General features: G+C 46.5%; 1 protein-coding gene across 2 annotated transcripts in view; it reads right to left on the bottom strand.

Annotated features, from left to right (window-relative positions):
• The window catches only part of CCDC9B (coiled-coil domain containing 9B), a 294033-nt gene that overhangs the window by 130620 nt on the left and 139778 nt on the right, over positions 1-23635 (bottom strand). Inside the window, exon 7 of one of the 2 annotated variants that reach the window (XM_030215177.1) lies at positions 19692-19784. The exons of the other annotated variant lie outside the window; for it this stretch is intronic. Coding sequence (XP_030071037.1) covers positions 19692-19784 — 93 coding nt within the window. The remainder of the gene's footprint in view (positions 1-19691; positions 19785-23635) is intronic. 2 annotated transcript variants of the gene reach the window in all.

Here is a 23635-nt window from a genome sequence, read left to right as displayed (position 1 = left end):
ATTCAGCAGACTGCTAAAACCTGTCTCTTCATGTTCAGGTGTACAGCGCTGCGTATATTTAGTAGCGCTATAGAAATGATGAGTAGTAGTAGTAGGTCCACTAATGGATTTAGTGCGACCTTAATGATAAGATGCCCATTATATTCCTACGGGCTTATCATTTAGTGCACACTAATCGTTAGTCCACGCCAAGGGCTTCTTTTACAAAGTCGCGCTAGTGATTCCTGCACAGCAAATGAGAGGAAGCCCATAGGAATTGAATGGGCTTTCTCTCATTTGCCGCACTGAGAATTGGTAGCGCGGCTTTGTAAAAGAAGCCCTAAATCTGTTAGCACATCTTAGAAAAAGGGCCCTTAAATTAAAAAAAACAAACAAACAACAACAACAACAACAAAATAAAGTAGCCTTAGCACGCCCTTACTTAGGGTGTCTTTTACTAAGGCGTGATCACGTTTTTAGCACGTGCTACAATTGTGGGCGCACTAACCGTTAAAGAAACAAATGCATTCCTATGGGCGTCTCTAACATTTAGCATGCCCACAATTTTAGCATGCGCTAAAAACGTGAGCGTGCCTTAGTAAAAGACCCCCTTAGGTTTTCCTGTGCGCTAATGCCATTTTTACCACTGCTGGAAATGGCTGATTTTCTATTTTCTGAATTTAATGGCCACGCTTTAATGTTCAAATGGGTTCTCAAAATACAACTAGCAAACACACTTGTTAGTATTAGGAGGAAAAAGACCTTGAGAAGCCCCCAGACATACAACTCAGTCTATGGGGACCTGGACTTCCTCATCATTGGCCAAAAAAATCTCCGTAAATAATTAGCCTTAAGCTTTAAACTCAGCTAAACAAGTAATTCAACTTAGCTCTCTGCGTCTTCTCTCAAACTATTGAAACGGTGGCCAGCGTTTTGAATTCACACTTTCTGCTTTTGACACTGTCGATCACAGCATACTTCTCGATACCCTGTCCTCACTTGGATTCCAGGGCTCTGTCCTTTCCTGGTTCTCTTCCTACCTCTCCCTCCGCACCTTTAGTGTTCACTCTGGTGGATCCTCTTCTACTTATATCCCTCTGCCTGTTGGCATACCGCAGGGTTCTGTTCTTGGTCCCCTCCTCTTTTCTATCTACACTTCTTCCCTTGGTTCATTAATCTCATCCCATGACTTTTCCTACCATCTCTATGCTGATGACTCCCAAATATACCTTTCTACCCCTGATATCTCACCTTGCATCCAAACCAAAGTTTCAGCGTGCTTGTCTGACATTGCTGTCTGGATGTCTCAACGCCACCTGAAATTAAATATGACCAAAACCGAGCTTCTCATTTTCCTCCCCAAACCCACCTTCCCGCTCCCCCCGTTTTCTATTTCTGTTGATGGCTCTCTCATTCTGTCTCCTCAGCTCGAAACCTTGGGGTCATCTTTGACTCTTCTCTCTCTGCTCATATCCAGCAGATTGCCAAGACCTGTCGTTTCTTTCTTTACAACATCCGTAAAATCCGCCCCTTTCTTTCCGAGCACTCTACCAAAACCCTCATCCACACCCTTGTCACCTCTCGTTTAGACTACTGCAATCTGCTTCTTGCTGGCCTCCCACTTAGTCACCTCTCCCCTCTCCAGTCGGTTCAAAACTCTGCTGCCCGTCTCATCTTCCGCCAGGGTCGCTTTACTCATACTACCCCTCTCCTCAAGACCCTTCACTGGCTCCCTATCCGTTTTCGCATCCTGTTCAAACTTCTTCTACTAACCTATAAATGTACTCACTCTGCTGCTCCCCAGTATCTCTCCACACTCGTCCTTCCCTACACCCCTTCCCGTGCACTCCGCTCCATGGATAAATCCTTATCTGTTCCCTTCTCCACTACTGCCAACTCCAGACTTCGCACCTTCTGTCTCGCTGCACCCTACGCCTGGAATAAACTTCCTGAGCCCCTACGTCTCGCCCCATCCTTGGCCACCTTTAAATCTAGACTGAAAGCCCAGCTCTTTAACATTGCTTTTGACTCGTAACCACTCGCCTCCACCTACCCTCCTCTCTTCCTTCCCGTTCACATTAATTGATTTGATTACTTTATTTATTTTTTGACTATTAGATTGTAAGCTCTTTGAGCAGGGACTGTCTTTCTTCTATGTTTGTGCAGCGCTGCATACGCCTTGTAGCGCTATAGAAATGCTAAATAGTAGTAGTAGTAGATCACTGGACAAATATCTGAAATAAGATTTAAAAAAAGTCATCTATATCGTTCTCAGTATAATTTCTAGAACATTAAGAAATCTACTTGATGTGCTTACTACCACTCAGTACTGCTGGCGGAAGCTACAGACACACCTTCCTGGGAAAATGGTGTTCCTTTTAAAACTTGAATGACGTCATATGCTACCGCGTTAAAAAAAACCCCAACATCGACAACCCCCCCCCCCCCAGAGGTAATTGACCCAAGAGTCATCAACTTGTCAATGTATCCACTTACTGTCCCCGAGAAACATTCCCAGAGGCCTTTCATTTGTACTGACACAAAGGCATGATCTATTTCAAACTAGAATAGACCTGGAGAGGTTTTTACGTAAACTTTGACTGCGATTATTTTTTTCACAGAACACCAGTACGACTTTAGACACCTCATGTGTTAAACTTAAGTCTTTATGGCAACCTCCTGGACCGCTGGAACCCACTCTAGCGATTTTCAAACAATTGATTTTGAAAGATTTAGATAAATTGGAAGCGACAGTGAGTAGAACTTATAACAATTTATCTTACTCTGAGAAGAAGGCGCTTTTTCATCTTAAAAATAATCCCCAGATTGTAATTCGGAAAGCTGACAAAGGAGGGGCTGTGGTTGTCCAAGACCGTAAGTCATATAATGATGAAGTCCTGAGACAACTGATGAATAAAGATGACTATCAAGAGCTCACTGAAGATCCGACGCCTGAAATACAGCAGATGATTTTGAACTTATGTGGTGAAGCTTTCTCCAATAACTTGATCACACAAAAGGAATTTAGCTTTCTTACTGACATCACTAAGAAAATTCCGCTGTTCTACACGCTTCCGAAGGTACACAAAACAATGACACTACCTCCAGGACGTCCGATAGTTTCCAAGGTCTTTTTTAGAACCCTTATACTACTACTACTTAACATTTCTAAAGCGCTACTAGGGTTACGCAACGCTGTACAATTTAACATAAAAGGACAAGCCCTGCTCAAAGAACTTACAATCTAAAGGACAAGTGAGTAGACTATACGATAGGGGCAGTCAAATTGGGGCAGTCCGGATATCCTGAAGGTAAGAGTTAGGTGCCAAAGGCAGCACTGAAGAGGTGGGCTTTAAGCAGAGACTTGAAGATGGGCAGGGAGGGGGCTTGACGTAAGGGCTCAGGAAGGTTGTTCCAGGCATAGGGTGAGGCGAGGCAGAATGGGCGGAGCCTGGAGTTGGCAGTGGTGGAGAAGTGTACTGAGAGGAGGGATTTGTCCTGTGAACGGAGGTTTCGGGTGGGAACATAAGGGGAGATGAGGGTAGAGAGGCAGTGAGGGGCAGCAGATTGAGTACATTTGTAGGTAAGAAGGAGAAGCTTGAACTGAATGCGGTATCGGATTGGAAGCCAGTGAAGTGACCTGAGAAGAGGGGTGATATGAGTATATCGGAATATAAGACGTGCAGCAGAGTTCTGAACAGATTGAAGGGGGGATAGATGGCTAAGTGGGAGTCAGGTGAGGCGTAAGTTACAGTAGTCAAGTCGAGAGGTAATGAGAGCGTGGACGAGAGTTCGGGTGGTGTGTTCAGAGAAGAAAGGGCGAATTTTGCTGATGTTGAAGAGGAAGAAGCGACAGGTCTTGGCTATCTGCTGGATGTGTGCCGAGAAGGAGAGGGAGGAGTCGAAGATGACTCCGAGGTTGCGGGCAGATGAGACAGGGAGGATGAGGGTGTTATCCACTGAGATAGAAAGTGGAGGAAGAGGAGAAGTGGGTTTTGGTGGAAAGACGATTAGCTCAGTCTTGGACATGTTCAGTTTCAGGTGGCGGTTGGACATCCATGTAGCAATGTCGGTTAAGCAGGCCGATACCTTTGCCTGGGTCTCTGCGGTGATGTCTGGTGTGGCGAGATACAGCTGGGTGTCGTCCGCATAGAGATGATACTGGAAGCCATGAGATGAGGGAGCCCAGGGAAGAGGTGTAGATTGAGAAGAGAAGGGGTCCAAGGACAGATCCCTGGGTTATAGTGGTAAAGAGAAGAATGGTGGGCCCGAGGGGTCTCGGTTGCCTATGTTAAAGCAAGGCGCAGTGCCCCGTAGGGTGCACGGAGCCAAAAATAACATGGCGCCGTGCCCCGACGGGCATGCGCTCCTAGGCCAGCCGGGAGCGAACGAGTGAGGAAGGGGCAGGACCCCGACGCTCATGGCTCCCTGCTGGCCATAGGAGGGGCTACCCAAAAGGGGTTAAAAGCCCCGGAAGAGGGCAGGAACGGCCTCTTCGGTGGCCAGGGCAGCGGACGGCACCCAGCCCACCCCCTCCCCCCCCAAAAAAAACAAAATCATGATGTACAAATGTATATATTGTCGCAGCTCTTGCGGGGTACCCAAGCCGGATGGGGTTAAATAGGCAGCAGGCAGCTGCGATTACAGTGCGGCCCCCTTGCTGTGCGGCGGGAGGCTCTCTACAAGCTTATCTTATCTGTGTATGTAGACACTTTTTTTATGTCCTCTAGTACCTAAGGGTCAGTCGTATATAAAGGATCCTACACACTATTTAAATAAATTATACCAATGGACTGGCTCTTTGGATCGATGCCTACTCGTAACTTTAGATGTGACCTCTCTGCATACTTCTATCCCCCAAATGGAGGCACTCACTATAGTTAGAAAGTCACTTAATCAGATGGGGTTTGAAGATCTTTTGGTTACTTTTGTTACTAACCTAGCTTCTATAGCCATGGAAAAAAATTCTCTTTCAATATGACAGTTTTTCCAGCAAATTTCAGGAGTACTACTACTAAGCATTTCTATAGCACTACAAGGCGTACGCAGTGCTGCACAAACATAGAAGAAAGACAGTCCCTGCTCAAAGAGCTTACAATCTAATAGACAAAAAATAAAGTAAGCAAATCAAATCAATTAGTAGTGATGGCCCCCTCGATAGTCAATTTTTTTTATGACTGATTTTGAAGATCATTTTGTATATCCCAGCTTCTTTTCGGCAAAAATTGAGTTATGGGTCCGGTTCATTGATGATACGTTTATGTTGTGGAACGTGGACAGTGAAGAATTAGCCGATTTGTTGAGATACTTAAATCATTGACATCCTCGAATTAAGTTCACAGTTCAGTATGATCCAAATGCAATCACTTTTCTAGACATAATGATACAAAAAGACATACAAGGATATAGAACAACAGTACATCGTAAGAAAACCGATAAGAATATATTTCTCCAATGTAATAGCTGTCACCCAAAGAATCTTTGTGACAGTCTTCCTTTTTCACAATTCCTTAGATATAGAAGAATTTGCTCTGACCACAGAGACTTTCGCAGTCAAGCTAAAGCAATGCAACAACAACTCTTTGAAAGAGGTTACCAAGAGCGAGCTGTAAAGTCAGCATATAAGAGAGTAAAATACAGTGATACCTCGGTTTTCGTCGATAATCCGTCCGAAAACAATCGGCGAAATCTGAAACCAACGAAAACCGAGGCAATTATTTCCATATGAATCAATGAGCAGGACAACGCGTGGGTCGCCCTTTATTTTTGCAAAATTAGCAGCGAGGTCAAGCGGGCATGCCGATGAAATCCGAGACAAATTTTTCGCGGAAAAAATCGACGAAAACCAAAACCGACGATAACCAAAGTCAACGAAAACAGAGGTATTACTGTATAAAGAGAAGATACATACCTGTAGCAGGTAATCTTCGAGGACAGCAGGCTGATTGTTCTCACGACTGGGTCGATGTCCACGGCGGCCCCCACCAACGGAAATTTTCAAAACAAAAATATCTCAAAGCTATGAGAGAACCTTCTGGCGCGCGAGGTGCATGCGCGGCCGTCTTCCCGCTCAGTTATATCCAAAAGCAAGAAGTAAAGGAAAACAACTCCAAAGGGGAGGTGGGCAGGTTTGTGAGAACAATCAGCCTGCTGTCCTCGGAGAATATCTACTACAGGTATGTATCTTCGCTTTCTCAGAGGACAAGCAGGCTGCTTGTTCTCACGACTGGGGTATCCCTAACACCCAGGCTCACTCAAAACAAAGAAAGGTCAATTGGGCCTCGCTACGGCGAGGACATAAGGATCGACCTACGAACTAAAACATCTAACAGAGTGCAGCCTGGAACAGAATAAAAATGGGCCTAGGGGGGTGGAGTTGGATTCTAAACCCCGAACAGATTCTGCAGCACCGACTGCCCAAACTGACTATTGCGTCGAGTATCCTGCTGAAGGCAGTAATGAGATGTGAATGTGTGGATTGATGACCACGTTGCAGCCTTGCAAATCTCTTCTATAGTGGCTGCCTTCAAGTGGGCCACTGACGCTGCCATGGCTCTAACATTATGAGCCGTGACATGACCCTCAAGAGTCAACCCAGCTTGGGCATAAGCGAAGGAAATGCAATCTGCTAGCCAATTGGAGATGGTGCGTTTCCCGACTGCGACTCCCTTCCTGTTGGGATCAAAATAAACAAACATTTGGGCGGACTGTCTGAAGGGGCTTGTCCGCTCCACGTAAAAGGCCAATGCTCTCTTGCAGTCCAAGGTGTGCAACTGACGTTCAGCAGGGCGGGCATGAGGATGGGGAAAAATGTTGGCAAGACAATTGACTAGTTCAGATGGAACTCCAACACCACCTTCGGCAATAACGTAGGGTGCGTGCGGAGGACTACTCTGTTGTGATGAAACTTGAGATAAGGAGCATGTACTACCAAGGCTTGAAACTCACTGACTCTACGAGCTGAAGTAACAGCCACCAAGAAAATGACCTTCCAGGTCAAGTACTTCAGATGGCAGGAATTCAGTGGCTCAAAAGGAGGCTTCATCAGCTGGGTAAGAATGACGCTGAGATCCCATGACACTGGTGGAGGTTTGACAGGGGACTTTGACAAAAGCAAACCTCTCATGCAGCGAATGACTAAAGGCTGTCCAGAGATAGGCTTACCTTCCACACAAGAATGAAAAGCACTAATTGCGCTAAGATGAACCCTTACAGAGTTGGTCTTGAGACCAGACTCTGACAAATGCAGAAGGTATTCAAGCAGGGTCTGTGTAGGACAAGAGTGAGGATCTAGGGCCTTGCTGTCACACCAGATGGCAAACCTCCTCCATTTGAACAAGTAACACTTCTTCGTGGAATCTTTCCTGGAAGCAAGCAGAACTCGGGAGACACCCTCTGAAAGACCCAAGGAAGCGAATTCTATGCTCTCAACATCCAGGCTGGGAAAGCCAGACTGGAGGTTGGGATACAGAAGCGCCCCCTCGTTCTGAGTTATGAGGGTTGGAAAACACTCCAATCTCCACGGTTCTTTGGAGGACAACTGCTGAAGAAGAGGGAACCAAATATGACGCGGCCAGAAGGGAGCAATCAGAATCATGGTTCCGCGGTCTTGCTTGAGTTTCAGCAAAGTCTTCCTCACCAGAGGTATGGGAGGATATGCATACAGAAGGCCCTTCCCCCAATGAAGGAGAAAAGCATCTGACGCTAGTCTGTCGTGGGCCTGAAGTCTGGAACAGAACTGAGGGACCTTGTGATTGAGCTGAGTGGCATAAAGATCCACCAAGGGGGTGCCCCACTCTCGGAAGATCTTGCGTATGATGCCCAAATTGAGCGACCACTCATGAGGTTGCATAATCCTGCTCAACCTGTCGGCCAGACTGTTGTTTACACCTGCCAGATACGTGGCTTGGAGAAACATACCGTGACGATGAGCCCAAAGCCACATCTGGATGGCTTCCCAACACAGGGGGCGAGATCCTGTGCCCCCCTGCTTGTTGATGTAGTACATGGCAACCTGATTGTATGTCTGAATTTGGATGATTTGATTGGACAGTCGATCTCTGAAAGCCTTCAGAGCGTTCCAGACCGCTCCCAACTCCAGGAGATTGATCTGAAGACCTTTTTCCTGGAGGGACCAAACTCCTTGAGTGTGAAGCCCATCGACATGAGCTCCCTACCCCAGGAGAGATGCATCCGTGGTCAGCACTTTTTGTGGCTGAGGAATTTGAAAAGGACGTCTCAAGGTCAAATTGGATCAAATTGTCCACCACTGAAGGGAATTGTGAAAATCAGAGGACAGCCAGACTGCATCCTCTAGATTCCCTGCAGCTTGATACCACTGGGAAGCTAGGGTCCATTGAGCTGATCTCATGTGAAGACAAGCCATGGGCGTCACATGGACTGTGGAGGCCATATGGCCTAGAAGTCTCAACATCTGCTGAGCTGTGATCTGCTGAGACGCTCTGGCCATGGAAACTAGAGAAAGAAGATTGTCTGCTCTCTCCTCGGGAAGATAGGCACGAGCCGTCTGTGAATCCAGCAGAGCTCCTATAAATTCAAGTTGCTGAACAGGGAAAAGATGGGACTTGGGGTAATTTATAACAAACCCGAGCAGCTCCAGCAGTTGAATAGTCATCTGCATTTGTAGAGCTCCTGCCTCTGAGGTGTTCTTCACCAGCCAATCGTCGAGATAAGGGAACACATGCACTCCCAGTCTGCGTAGAGACACTGCAACTACTGCCAGGCATTTTGTAAAGACCCTGGGCGCAGATGCCAGACCAAAAAGGGCAGCACACAATACTGTAAGTGCTGCGCTCCCAGACGGAATCGAAGATACCTCCTGTGAGCTAGAAGTACCGGAATGCGTGTATAGGCATCCTTTAAGTCCAGAGAGCATAGCCAATCGTTTTCCTGAATCATGGGAAGAAGGGTGCCCAGAGAAACCATTCTGAACCTTTCTCGGACAAGGAATCAGTTCAGGGCCCTTAGGTCTAGGATGGGACGCATCCCCCCTGTTTTCTTTTGCACAAGGAAGTACCTGGAATAGAATCCCAGCCCTTCTTGCCCTAGTGGAACGGGCTCTGCAAGTACCTGCCTGTGCTGGAAGCTGAAGGACTGAGCTCCCGGTGGGCAATTTGGAGGTCTGGAGACCAAATTGAGACAGTATCCTAACCGGACTATTTGAAGAACCCACTGATTGGAGGATATGAGAGACCACCTTTGGTGAAAAAATGTCAACCTCCCCCAGACCGGCAAGTCGTCTAGCACGGACACCTTTATAGGGGCTATGGTCAGCTGGAGCCAGTCAAAAGCCCGTCCCTTGCTTTTGCTGGGGAGCCACAGGGGCCTGGCCTTGGCGAAAGCTGTTGACGAGAACGAGAGCGCTGGAGTTGAGCCTGAGAAGGCTGTCAAGAAGGAGGATTGTACCTACGCTTGTTATAAGCATAGGGAGCATTCTTCCTTCCCCGGAAAAAACATCTACCTGATGAGGTAGTAGCAGAAGGCGCCCGGCGGGAGAGATTCTGCGTGATCTAATCAACCACTTGCTCGACTTTCTCACCAAAAATATTATCCCCCGGCAAGGGACATCCGCAATCCGCTGCTGGACTCTATTGTCCAGGTCAGAGGCACGCAGCCATGAGAGTCTGCGCATCACTATACCTTGGGCAGCGGTTCTGGATGCAACATCAAAAGAATCGTAAGCACCCCTGGACAGGAATTTACGACACGCCTTCTGCTGCCTGACCACCTCCTGAAAAGGCTGGGCCTGCTCTGGAGAGAGCTTATCAACCAAGTCCGCCAGTTGCTTCACCGTGTTCCTCAAGTGAATGCTCGTGTAGAGCTGGGAGGATTGAATTTTGGCCACGAGCATAGAGGACTGATAGGCCTTTCTCCCCAAAGAGTCCAGGGTTCTAGATTCTCGTCCTGGGGGCGCCGAGGCAAAAATCTCTAGAACTCCTGGCTCTCTTGAGAGCGGAATCCACAACCATAGAGTCGTGAGGTAACTGCGACTTCATCAGCTCAGGCTCTCCGTGAATCAGCTTTCTTGGGAATGGTGGGATAACTTAGCAGTTTCATCCAGTTCTGCATAAGTGTCTCCTTGAGCACATTATGCAAAGGAACAGTGGATGACTCCTTAGGTGGTGAAGGATAGTCAAGGACCTCGAGCATCTCAGTCCTGGGCTCATCCTCAGATACCACAGGGAAGGGAATAGCCACAGACATTTCCAGGACAAATGAAGAGAAAGAAAGGACACTCCCATTAGAAAGCTTTCTTTCTGGTGAAGGAGTAGGATCAGAGGGAAGACCACAAAAGTACTTGGAACAGAAATACCTGGGATCCTCCCCTTCATCCCACGAGGCATCCTCATCGGTATCGGACAAGAGCTCCTTAACTGCAGTCTGAAACCGGGCCCGTCTCGACGCCAAGGAACCATGTACTCGATGGCGATGTCGAGAAGTCGACTCCCATGCCGGTGTCAATGAAGCTCCCTCCAGCGATGTCAATGGGGAGTCGACCTGGGTGGCAGCCGATGCCCAAGGTGGTACCGACGTCAGGGACCTCACCACAGACATAAAGCCAGCACCCCCGGCACCGGAGCAGACTGACGCAGCAACCCCTCCAGAAGACCTGGAAGAATGGCTCGGATGCGCTCGTCTAGTCGCTGTCGAGCAAGGCTGTGGGGTCGGTGCAGCAATCGGCGTCAGAATCTGTGGAGATTGAGGAGGTGGTACCGAGCTGCCTTTAGACCGACGCACCAACACCTCTGGAGGATGAGCGTTCCTTCCGGCGTCGGCGCTTCACGTGTGCTGAATCCTTCGACGCCCCGGAGCTCCCGGTACCGTGCTTAAAAGGAGATCGATGATGATGCTTCGCCTTCGCTCGATGCACGTCATCGATACTCCTCGGTACTGACAAGGAGGACGTGGAATCCACACGTTTCCTCGGGGTTGGGTCTGAAAGTGGTTGGTCCCGAGGGGCCTGCACAGCAGGAGACTTTGAGGCAGGTGGAGACTAGCTCGACGGCTCACTGCTCCCAGCGTCTGGTGGACAGCCATTACCTGCGCTCCTGAAGTCGATGCCATCCCTGGTGCCGATGTCGACGCCAAGGAACCGGACGAAGCTCCAAAAAGTCGGTCCCGAAGAGCTTGTCTCGACGGCTGTGTCTGTTTTTTCAAGCTAAGATACAACTTGCAAGCATCTGGGCGATGGTCGGGCTCAAGGCACTGAATGCACCAGGAGTGTGGATAAGTGCCCGAGTTCGACCGCTGGCACCGAGCACACTTCTTGAAGCCGCTGGGAGGCTTCGAAGACATGTGGAAAAATCGCGGCGGCGAAATCGAATGGCTCGATTGTGCCAAGTAAAGGGCACGAAGAGAAAAAAAGAGGACTGCGGACAGGCGGCCCAAGCCGGCTGCAACGGAAACGAAAGAAAACTAGGCAAAACACTAAGGAAAACGAGGGTTTTTTTTTTTGTTAACTATAACTGGAAAAAGGGGAAAGAGGTGACGGAAACCACGAAAAAAGTGATAAGAACTGCTAAAAACGCCAAGGTTTTTCCCTGAGGACCTGAGCGAGAGGGACCGCAAGCAGCCATTCTCCGCCGCTGAAAAGAAAAAACTAAGGCGGAAACGGACGTGCGCGGGCGGGAAGATAGCCACGCGTGCGCGGCTTGTTCGCCTTGCATCCTACAGGCTGTCGCAAAGCTTCTGGATTTTACTGGAAAATCTTTCCGTGCCTGGGGTCGCCGTGGATGCCGACCCACACATGTGAGAACAAGCAGTCTGCTTGTCCTCTGAGAAAGACTTGTATACTTGCGTGCTAAAATACACACAGTCATCTAATAAGCTAAGATTTTTTAGAGATCACTGGCATGTAGTCCAGACATAAGTACATAAGTAATGCCATACTGGGAAAAGACCAAGGGTCCATCGAGCCCAGCATCCTGTCCACGACAGCGGCCAATCCAGGCCAAGGGCACCTGGCAAGCTTCCCAAACGTACAAACATTCTATACATGTTATTCCTGGAATTTTGGAGTTTTCCAAGTCCGTTTAGTAGCGGTTTATGGACTTGTCCTTTAGGAAACCTTTTGGAGTTTTCCAAGTCCGTTTAGTAGCGGTTTATGGACTTGTCCTTTAGGAAACCGTCCAACCCCTTTTTAAACTCTGCTAAGCTAACCGCCTTCACCACTTTCTCCGGCAACGAATTCAAGAGAACATATATTTAAAAAAACAGCCCAAACAGCTTATCTGGCATTCAAGAGTCCCTTGATGTAGCCCAAATCGAGCCTCCGCATTTGACACTGAGCAGTGCACTGCCAGTTCACTTAAATTCTTCACATCTTCAGTTACATTTCTTCTTCTTCTTCAACAAGAGTGCCTTGTTTTGCTGATTTCATTGCTGCTTCAGGAAGAATTTTGGTGATGTTAAGGGCAAAGAAATGTTAGGTTTTAGCAGTCTATTGGATAGAGAAAGAAAGAGAAGAGTCAAAGATGACCCCAAAGTTATGAGCTAATGAGACAGGGAGGATGATAGTGTTATCCACAGAGATAGAGAATGGAGGGAAGAGTAGAGGTGGGTTTAGGGGGAAAGGTAAGAAGCTTTTGCAAAGCCCTGAAGACATACTTCTTCAACAAAGCCTACAACGAGAACCAATAACCGATAACCTCACTAATCCACCTCACCAACCTACTCAGTTATGAAAACCCACCTTCTATAACTACCCTAATCACTCCCTTCCTCTTCTCTCTTCCCTACTTAATCTCGGCACAATACTAACTGTATCTGATACCCTAGAATGACAATGTTATTAAAACTATGTAAGCCACATTGAGCCTGCAAAAAGGTGGGAAAATGTAGGATACAAATGCAATAAATAAATAAATAAAGCTCAGTCTTGGCCATGTTTAGTTTCAGATGGCAGTGAGACATCCAGACAGCAATGTCAGAGCTTAGTACTCTGAGTAGGTTTGCATTCTAACAGGAAGGTGAAGGAAATCATAGGCCTATGTTTTATGCTATTATGAACTGTACAGTCAGCCAGTGAAAGAATGTGGGGGAGTATGGTAGCAAGTATTCAGTGATATATACTGAAGGCCATGGCAAGCATATGGGAAGGGAGTCTGCTCAGAAATAAAATGAGATGGTTACGAAGAAATGTAAATAACAGGGATGTGTCTTATATAAAATACCTGGCACATAGTATAGCTTTTTCATACGTGCTGCGACGTCAGACTCCGACCAGGATTCAACAGCTTTCAACAGCAGCACGGCCACGGAGGATGAAGAAGAACTTTAAAGACCTCGGATCGGCTGGCGGGAGTTGGGGTCCCCCACCAGCTGAAGAAATATTTTTAAAGGCAGCAGCAGGTGGAAGCGGACCTCGGCTGGCGGGGGTTGGGGTCCCCCGCCAGCAAAGGTAAGCAATGGCAGCGAGGGAGGGTTGAAGGCGGGAGGAGGGTCCAGGGCGAAATCTGCGGGGGCCCAGGCCCCTGTGGCCCAACGCAGATACACCCCTGGTATGCAATAACAAGCCATGTATGTATTATCCAGGGTTGTACTTATGGAAATCATAATATTGTAATGCTATATAAGGAGCAGTACAATGCTTTCTAATTCAGACATTACCCGTTTTTGCAAACTCACGAATACGGTTTGCATACACAAGAGGAAAAAACTTGAAGGAATTACTTCGTCCGGTAGAGCTCCCTGTGGATCCATACGTCATTCCAGTCTATGAAGGACATAGGAAATTCAATAATTGCTCGATGTGTAATTTCATGATTGAGACAGTGATTTTCATACATCCGGGCACGCAAAAAGAATTTAACTTAAAGATTAATACAACTTGCAAATCGAGTTTTATTTATTGCATTATTTGCCCTTGCAGAAAGATTTATGTAGGGCAAACCTCCCGGAGTCTCTACGTGAGGTTGATTGAACGCAAAAGTGCCATTAAAACTATAAAAACGACTTCGCCTTTAGCTCTACACTGCAACGAGTTTAAACATCAATTCAATTCCCTTCAGTGTCTTGTGTTACAACAGATTTCAGAGAGTGGGGCAAAAAGACGTTGAATCCTTTTACAAAATAAACAAAGATGGATATTTAAATTGAAAGCCTTTATTCCAATAGGATTAAATTCAAAAATAGAATGGATCCACTTTCTATGAACCTTTTTATGAACTATACATCAGAAACATCAATATGTGGAATGGACAGTATCTTAGTTTTGTAATTAATGTAAAACAAACATTTCTTTTAGAACGCATTAGCATATGACGTCATTCAAGTTTTAAAAGGAACGCCATTTTCCCAGGAGGGTGTCTCCGTAGCTTCCGCCGGCAGTACTGAGCGGTAGTAAGCACATCAAGTAGATTTCTTAATGTTCTAGAAATTATACTGAGAACGATATATATAACTTTTTTTTATCTTATTTCAGATATTTTGTCCGGTGATCCTGAAGCAGAAAGTGTGAATTCGAAACGCTGGCCACCGTTTCAATAGTTTGAGAGAAAGACGCAGAGATCTACTTAAAGAAGCTAAGTTGAATTACTTGCTTAGCTGAGTTTAAAGCTTAAGGCTAATTATTTACAGAGGGTTTTTTTGGCAGATGATGAGGAAGTCCAGCTCCCCATAGACTGAGTTGTATGTCTGGGGGCTTCTCGAGGTCTTTTTCCTCCTAATACTAACAAGGGTGTTTGCCAGTTGTATTTTGAGAATCCATTTGATTGTGGATAGATTTCATTATAATAGGGATCACTTCCCCCACAGTTAATTTTGAGCACGCATAATGTTGCCATTAGCTGTGGCCATTAACAAAAATTAGTATGCAAGCCCTTACCGCCACCTATTTTTTTAGGCGGTAAGAGCTCAGAACAAATCCCACATTAATCAGTTAACGCACAGCAATGTAGATGTGCTGATTAGCACAAAAATGCCCACTCTCCACCCCCAGACATGGCCCCTCCCAAAAAAACCTTTTTTTTTTTTTTTTTTTTTTTACATTTTTCGTGCGTGGTTTGTGCACGCACATTCGGAACTTACTGTGGGATGCCTCAGCTTACTGCAGCTTAGTATGATAAGCCCTAAATAAATAAAAATAGGAAGGGTGGCAACTCCAAAAATATATTAACTATGCAAAATCAAGCAGAAATGCAGCAGAGTTACTCACCTGTAGCAGGTGCTCTCAAGGATATAGGCCAAGTATTCAGACGTCATCTGACGGAGCCCCGTGCGGATGCTGTCTACCATACACAAGCAAGAATAAAACTCTAGCACTACACATGCACCAGTACTTTCCTGCCCAACGCGCGAGCTCCTCAGTAGAATAATATAGCTGCAGGAATACAACTCCTAGGGGGCGGTGGGAGGGTATGTGAGAATAACTGGCCTGCTATCCTCAGAGAAAATCTGCTACAGGTAAGTAACTTTGCTTTTTCCGAGGACAAGTAGGCCATTGGTATTCTCACATCTGGGAAATCCCTAACTACCAGGTTCACCAACAACAAAACAATATGAGGACAATAGGAACTTGAAAAGTCAAGACCGTGAAGTCAATCAACCTTAAACTATATACAATCTAGTTGTGGAGATGGAGCCTGGAACGGAACAGAACAAAACTAGGCCTAGGAGGGTGGAGTTGGATTCTACACATCAAATTCAGTTCAGTACTGTGACTGAACGGGCTGTCACTTTGTTTATCCTGCTCAAGCAGTAGTGAGATGTGAATGTGTGGATCAAAGACCACATCACAGCCATACAAATTTCCTCAATGAAGGCTAAGTGGGCTACCGACATAGCCATGGCACTGATATGAGCCTTTTTTTGTTTTCTTGACTCCCGCATTGTTTGCTGTTGAAGGTCTTGCGGTATGGTTCCCTGATGAAGGATTTCGAAACGGAATTGTTGGAATCAATACGCAAGCAGGAGGAGACATTTCTAAGATAAGTGGCTGTGTGCATCTTACAAATAATTCATTATGTGATATAAAGAAGAGTACACATCACTACAAACTACCTATGTGAAGCACTAAATTTAAGAAGGAGAAAATAATAATAAAAATAAAATATTATTTTTCTTTTTATGGGGGTTTTTTAGTCTATGATGACTTTTTGTGCGTGCAGTAAGATTCTTTGATAATCATTGCCGCATTGGTTGAGACATTTTCCTCCTTTTCTAATATAGACTAACTCTGCTGTGGGTTTTTATTTATCAGCAGTTGTGGATCTGTGTATGATATTTTACTGATATGAGCCTTGACATGACCCTCTAAAGCCAGCCCAGCCTGGGCATAAGTAAAGGAGATGCAATCTGATAACTGATAATAGTGGCATTTGCCGCTGGCTATCCCCATTTTGTTTGGATCAAAAGAAACAAAAATCTGGGTGGACTGTCTATGGGCTTTAGACCGCTCCAGATAGAAGGCGAAGGCTAGCCTGCAGTCTAAGGTATGCAGTACACTTTTGCCAGGATAGGCATGCGGCTTTGGGAAAAATGTTGGCAGAACAATTGCCTGGTTAAGATAGAACTCTTACACCGTCTTAGGAAGGAACTTAGAGTGTGTGTGAAGAACTACTCTGTTGTGATGGAACTTCATGTAAGGTGGATCAGCTACTAGGGCCTGAAGTTCACTGATTACACAAAATGAAGTGACTACCACCAAAAATATGACTTTCCAGGTCAAATACTTCAGATGACTGGAGTCAAGTGGATGAAAAGGAGTTCTCATCAGCTGGGTTAGAACAACATTGAGATCCTGTGACACGGTAGGAGGTTTGATCAGTGGTCAAACCTTTCATGAATTGAACTAGAGGCTATACAGAGATGCTTACCCCTTACAGAAAAATGGTAAGCCCTGATTGAACTAAGATGTACACTTACAGAGTTGGCTTTTAAACCAGACTCAGAAAGGTGCAGGAGGTATTCAAGCAGTTTTTGTGAAGGGCAAGAGAGAGGATCTAGGGCTGTGCCCTCACACCAGACAGCAAACCTTTCCATTTAAAAGAGCAACACCTCTCAGTGGAATCTTTTCTGGAAGCAAGATTTTGGAGAAACCTTCAGGCAGACTCAAGCACTAAAATTCTATGCCTTCAATATCCAAGCTGTGAAGGTACTGGAGGTTGGGATGCAGAAGGGACCCCTCCATTCTGCATTATGAAGGTTGGAAAACACTCCGATATCCACCAGAATGGAGCGATCAGGATCACTGTTCCTGATCTTGCCCGAGTTTCAGCAATGTCTTCTCTATAATAGGTACTGGAGAATACGCATACAGAAGACATGGCCCCCACTGAAGGAGAAAGGAATATCACGCCAGTCTGCCTTGTGATCTGAGTTTGGAGCAGAACTGAGGGACCTTGTTGTTGAGATGAATGGTGAGAAGATCCACCAAGGGGGTACCCCACTCTAGGAAGATGATGCGGTTTATGCCCCTATTGATAGCCCACTCATGAGATTGCATTACTCTGCTCAGTCTGTCCATCAGGCTGTTGTCCTTGCCAGCCAGGTATGTTGCTCGTAGTACCATCCCAGGATGGAGGGTCCACTGCCACATCCATACTGCCTTCTGACACAAGGGGTAAGATCCCATTCCCCCCTGCTTGTTCACATAATACATTGCAATCTGACTCTCGGTTTGGATAAGAACAAGCATCTCCACATCAGCCTTCTGAAGATCTGTCTCACGAGCAGACCACATTCCCTGGGTGTTAAACCCATCCACATGAGCCCCTCATCCCAAGCTGGATGCATCCATTGTCAATACCTTTTAAGTAGGTGGAATTTGGAATGAGAGTCCCACAGTCAAATTAGGCCACATTGTGAACCAGAGGAGAAACTGAACAAGCTCTGGAGGAACTCAGATGACGTCTGCTAGGTTCCCTGTAGGTTGAGACCACTGGGTAGCTACAGCCCCTTGGGCACTTCTCCAATGGAGGTGACACATGGGAGCGACATACCATGTGGAGGCCATGTGGCCTAACAATCTCAACATCTGCCAAGCTGTGACCTGCCTGCTGCTCCGGACTTGTGAGGCGAGCGCTATCAAGCTATCTGCTCTCACTAGCAGCAGAAAGGCCTGAGCTCGCACAGTATCTAGCAGGGTGCCTATGTATTCCAATCGTTGAGTTGGGAGAAAATGGGACTTGGGGTAGTGTATGACAAATCCTAGGAGTTTCAGCCCCAGAAATATTCTCTGCACTAACTCTTGCGCTCCTTCCTGCGATGTGCTCTTGACTAGCCAATCGTCCAGGTAGTAAAACACAAATTCCCAGTGTGCATAACAATGCTGCAACTACTGCTAGACATTTTGTGAAGACCCTGGAAGCTGATGCAAGGCAAAAGGTAGAATGAGATATTGATAGTGTTGTTTCCCTACTCGAAATCTGTGACTGGGAAGCAACAAAATATGGGTATAGGCATTCTTCTTCAAGTTCAGAAACATTTCCAATCTTGTTCCTAATCATGGGGAGAAGGGTGCCCAGGGAAGTCGCCCTGAACTTTTATTTGAGCAGGAATTTGTGCATGGCCCTTAGGTCTAGGATGGGATGAAATCTCTTTGTCTTCTTGGGCACAAGGAAGTACCTGGAATAGAATCCCTTCCCTTTTTCAGGGTGGTCTGGGTTTGACTGCATTCACCTGTAGAAGGATGGAGGTTTCCTCTGCAAGCACCTGCTTGTGCTGAGAGCTGATGTAAGATGTTCTTGGTGTGCAATTGGTGGTTTCTGAAGCCAATGAGTACGTAAGCAAGGCAGATTATTTAAAGAACCTACTAACGGGTGGTAATAAGGGGCCACTTTTGATAGTAAAAATTCAACCCCCCTTCCACTGGTAGGCCATCCAAGATGGTTACTTGGATGGCAGCTACGCTCTCCAGGAGCCAGTCATAACTTTGTCCTTTGCTGTGACTGGGAAGCCAGCTGGGCCTTCTGAGGTTGGGACTGATGTGGCCAGAAGCATTAGGGCTGGTACCGTTCATTGAGGGCAGGCGTTGACAAAGGATGGGTAGCAGGTTTGGAGACAGCCTGAAAAAGAACCTGTGTAGAACCAGAAACAAGAACCTGGCTGCCCGAACACTGGTGCACCAGCACCTCCACCAAAGAGGGGAAGCTATCCTCTCAGTGCTGGCGCTTGTCGGGTATCGGCACTGCCAATGTCCCAGTGCTCTTGGCACCATGCTTCGAAGGTGACAGATGCTTGTGCTTCTTTGACTTCCCTCGATGCTCAGCATTGCAATTCCTTGGTGTCAATGAGGATGACATTGAACCCATAATGCTTCCTTGATGCTGACCAGTCCCAGGGAGAAAAATTAAGGAAAAATCCACACGGGAAGGCACTGAAAAAGCAACTGTTAATACGTGCTGAGAGAGACCACGAAGTTATGACCTCCCAACTCCATGGATAAAAACAGACTGAGAAACTTGCCCTTGCGCATTGGGTGGGAAGACACCCGTGTTTGCATGGTGGGATGCTGTCAGAAATTTCTAGTAACTATATACACTAGGCAGCGTCTGCACTGGGCTCCTTCAGATGATGTCACCCAGATGTGAGAATACCAACAGTCTGCTTGTCCTCAGAGAATAAGAACTATCTGAAACAAGAGCAAGTGGCATCTAAGCATAAGACCAACAACCACTGCTTACTGCTATATAGTATAAAAAGAGAAAACAAATTAAACTTAATAATAAACTGATTGAACACACTATATATACCTCATCATCACTTTTACAGCCAAAGGACTGGGATTCAATCTGGCCAGTACCGATCCTTTGCTTCTGAGGATCGCCGCTGATAATTCTGGTGCTCTAGATGACAGATGAAAGACATGCCAAACTTTTAAACCAGGAAAATGTACTGACGGCTTAAACATTTGGTAATGCATAGTGCATAAGTGAGGCTCAAGTGACAGGAGTAGCTAAATAAGATGTAAACAGAAAATACATATTTGCCAAAGCTATGTAGGAGTACAGGAGCTCTCCATGAGCAAGCAAGATTAATACAGTCACCATACTGATGAAACCAAGTGGGTCTGCTTTGCCAGAGCACAGGAACCTCTAACTCGTGCGGATGTTTCTGCGCCCCAAAACACACAATTCCCACTTTTTAATGTGGTTGCTCAGGTTGTGCTTTGCTTTCTTCTATTCAGTATTAAGACATACAAACCATGGGCATAACCAGAAGGCAATTCTTGGGTGGGCAAGTATTTCCTTTGCCCCTGCTCCCCTACAAAATTTAAAAATAAAATACCCTAGCTGGTGAAGATCCCAAGCCTTGCCAGCTAAAGACATCCATAGCCAGCTGACCCATGCTTAGAAACGCGCGCCAGTCAGTGGCAACACTCTAAGCCGCTGACACTAGCACCCCAGGCATACTCCATTCTCATGCATGAACTAAACATGAATGAGAATTGAGTATGCCCGTGGTAAACATATCAGCAGATTGGAGCGCCGCTGCTGACTGCCAGTGTTCTGATTGGATTCGGTGGGCTGCAGCTGTCTTTAACTGGGAGTTTTAGATACCCACTAGTTACATGAATGGTGTGCTCAGGGTTGTCAACTTTTTCACAGAGAAACCTGACACCGCCCTTCCTCATGCCACACCTCATCCCATCCCCAACCATAACTGCAGTGAGGGCAGCCATTATAGGATTCAACATCTGCAGGCCACATTGAAGGCTAGAAGGGGATAGTACAAGTTGAACTCTTCAGACCCATTGAGTAATATCTCTCTCCACAGTCCCTCAATATATACATACTTCTTCCATTTTGTATTAAATCCAAACATATATTCTGCATTTACAAAACTACTTGGCCTCTCCTCCAACATTTCCTCATAAAACTTGCTACAAAGAAAGCATATTTGTTTCTAACACAATCTCAGTTACAGCAACATAAACCTTCTCACTATCAGGAATATTGTGAAGTAATACAAAACTGTACAAAAAACCACTCAGGTCCTACAGCAAATCTACTATTCTGGTGTAACTTCCAAAAATAATATTAACTAGGAAAAGGCAGTACAATAAATAAGCATATCTGTTGGGAAAACTGAATAAGCCAGATTACAACTCCATACTAACAGAATACCTGGCTTCAGTCACTGAGGGCCAGATGCACTAAACTTAACGAGCCATTAACGAGCAAGTAGTAAACCCTGGCATGCACTAAAGGCCATTTTCCTATCACGGTAGCAGTTAACAAAAACAGAATGCAGATGATTCAAAGGCTATTATAATGAGCTGCACAATTGTTGCAGGCTATTATAATGAGGTGAACTACCGTTTTCCGATTCCCCTCACCGTGGACAACCTAATGGGAGGTCTGCACCTCTCGTTAGGCTGGGGCTGCTGTGAACGGGACCCTAGAGACCAGTGGGAAAGCGCCTAACAACCATTAACAAAAAAAACAAAAACAAAAAAAACGAACAAGCTGGGTGTCCCAAATGCTCGTGAGAAACGTTAAAATTTTTTTTTTTTTTTTTTAAGTTATGGCACCTTCGCTGAGGACATACTTGCTCATACCGTACTTGCCAACAGTCTATTTGCGCTCCAGCTACAATCCTCCAGAGAAGAGAGAATCAGGTTAAGCTTCAGAACTTCACACGTACACGACAGACATAAGCCAGGAATATATGCAGCATCAACAAGGCTCTGCTCAGGAAGAGCGTGGACGATGGACGTCCTCAACTGCAAGAAAAGTGAAGGACAGCGCAGCTGAGGCCACCCATCGTCCACGTCTTCGATACCCGACCATCTTCCGCCCCTAGGTCTCTCTCAGCCAATCACAGCGCGTTTAGGTGAGCTAAATCTGCTAGCCAATTGGAGATTGTGCATTTTCTGATGGCGACTCCTCTCCTGTTGGGAACAAAAGAGACAAACAACTGGGCGGACTGTCTAAAGGGCTTTGTCCGCTCCACGTAAAAGGCCAATGCTCTCTTGCAGTCCAAGGAGTGCAAACTGATTTCGCCAGGGCGGGTATGAGGATGGGGAAAGAATGTTGGCAAGACAATTGACTGGTTCAGATAGAACTCAGACACCACATTTAGGCAGGAACTTAGGATGAGTGCGGAGGACTACTCTGTTGTGATGAAATTTGATACAAGGTGCATGTACTACTAAGGCCTGAAACTCACTGACCCTACAAGCTGAAGTAACAGCCACCAAGAAAATGACCTTCCAGGTCAAGTACTTCAGAGGTTCAAAAGGAGCTTTCATCAGCTGAGTGAGAACGACGTTGAGATCCCATGACACTGGTGGAGGTTTGACAGGGGGCTTTGACAAAAGCAAACCTTTCATGAAGCGAACAACTAAAGGCTGTCCAGAGATAGGCTTACCCTCTACACGGCGATGATAGGCACTAATCGCACTAAGATGAACCCTTAGGGTCCGTGTAGGACAAGAAAGAGGATCTACGGCCTTGGTGTCACATCAGATGGCAAATCTCCTCCATTTGAAAGAATAACACTTCTTCATGGAATCTTTTCTGGAAGCAAGCAAGACTCGGGAGACACCCTCTGAAAGACTCAAGGAGGCGAATTCTAAGCTCTCAACATCCAGGCCGTGAGAGCCAGAGACTGGAGGTTGGGATGTAGAAGTGCCCCCTTGTTCTGACTGATGAGGGTTGGAAAGCAGTCCAATCTCCACGGTTCTTCGGAGGACAACTCCAGAAGAAGAGGGAACCAAATCTGATGCGGCCAGAAGGGTGCAATCAGGATCATGATTCCGCAGTCTTGCTTGAGTTTCTGCAAAGTCTTCCCTACTAGAGGTATGGGAGGATACGCATACAGAAGGCCTGTCCCCCAATGTAGGAGAAAGGCATCCGACGCTAGTCTGTCGTGGGCCTGGTCTGGAACAGAACTGAGGGATCTTGTGATTGATCTAAGTGGCAAAAAGATCCACCGAGGGGGTGCCCCATGTTTGGAAGATCTTGTGGACTACGCCCATGTTCAGTGACCATCGTGAGGTTGCATTATCCTGCTCAACCTGTTGGCCAGACTTGTTTACGCCTGCCAGATAAGTGGCTTGGAGAAACATGCAGCGACAGCGAGCCCAAAGTCACATCTGGACGGCTTCCTGACACAGAGTGCGACATCCGGTGCCCCCCTGCTTGTTGGTGTAAAACATGGCAACCTGACTGTCTTAATTAAGATGACTTGGTTGGACAGCCGATCTCTGAAAGCCTTTAGAGCGTTTCAGATCGCTCTTAATTCCAGGAGGTTGATCTGCAGACCTCTTTCCTGAAAGGACCAGGCTCCCTGAGTGTGGAGCCCAACTACATGCATTCGTCACCCCAGGAGAGATGCATCAGTTGTCAGCACTTTTCGTGGCTGAGGAACTTGGAATGGTCGTCCCATGGTCAATTTGGATCGAATCGTCCACCACTGAAGAGAATTCCAAAAGCCGGTGGACAGTTGGATTACATTCTCTAGATCCCCTGCCGCTTGAAACCACTGGGAAGCTAGGGTCCATTGAGCTGATCTCATATGTAGACGTGCCAGGGGCATGACATGAACTGTGAAGGCCATGTACTCTCAACATCTGCCGAGCCATGACCTGCTGAGACGCTTGAACCATGGACACCAGGGACAGAAGGTTGTCCGCCATTGCCTTGGGAAGATAAGTTCGAGCTGTCTGAGTGTTCAACAGAGCTCTAATGAA

The sequence above is a fragment of the Microcaecilia unicolor genome, chromosome 9, assembly GCF_901765095.1.
Source record: "Microcaecilia unicolor chromosome 9, aMicUni1.1, whole genome shotgun sequence".
Classification (NCBI taxonomy): domain Eukaryota; kingdom Metazoa; phylum Chordata; class Amphibia; order Gymnophiona; family Siphonopidae; genus Microcaecilia; species Microcaecilia unicolor.
This window is presented reverse-complemented; position numbering and strand designations above follow the sequence as displayed.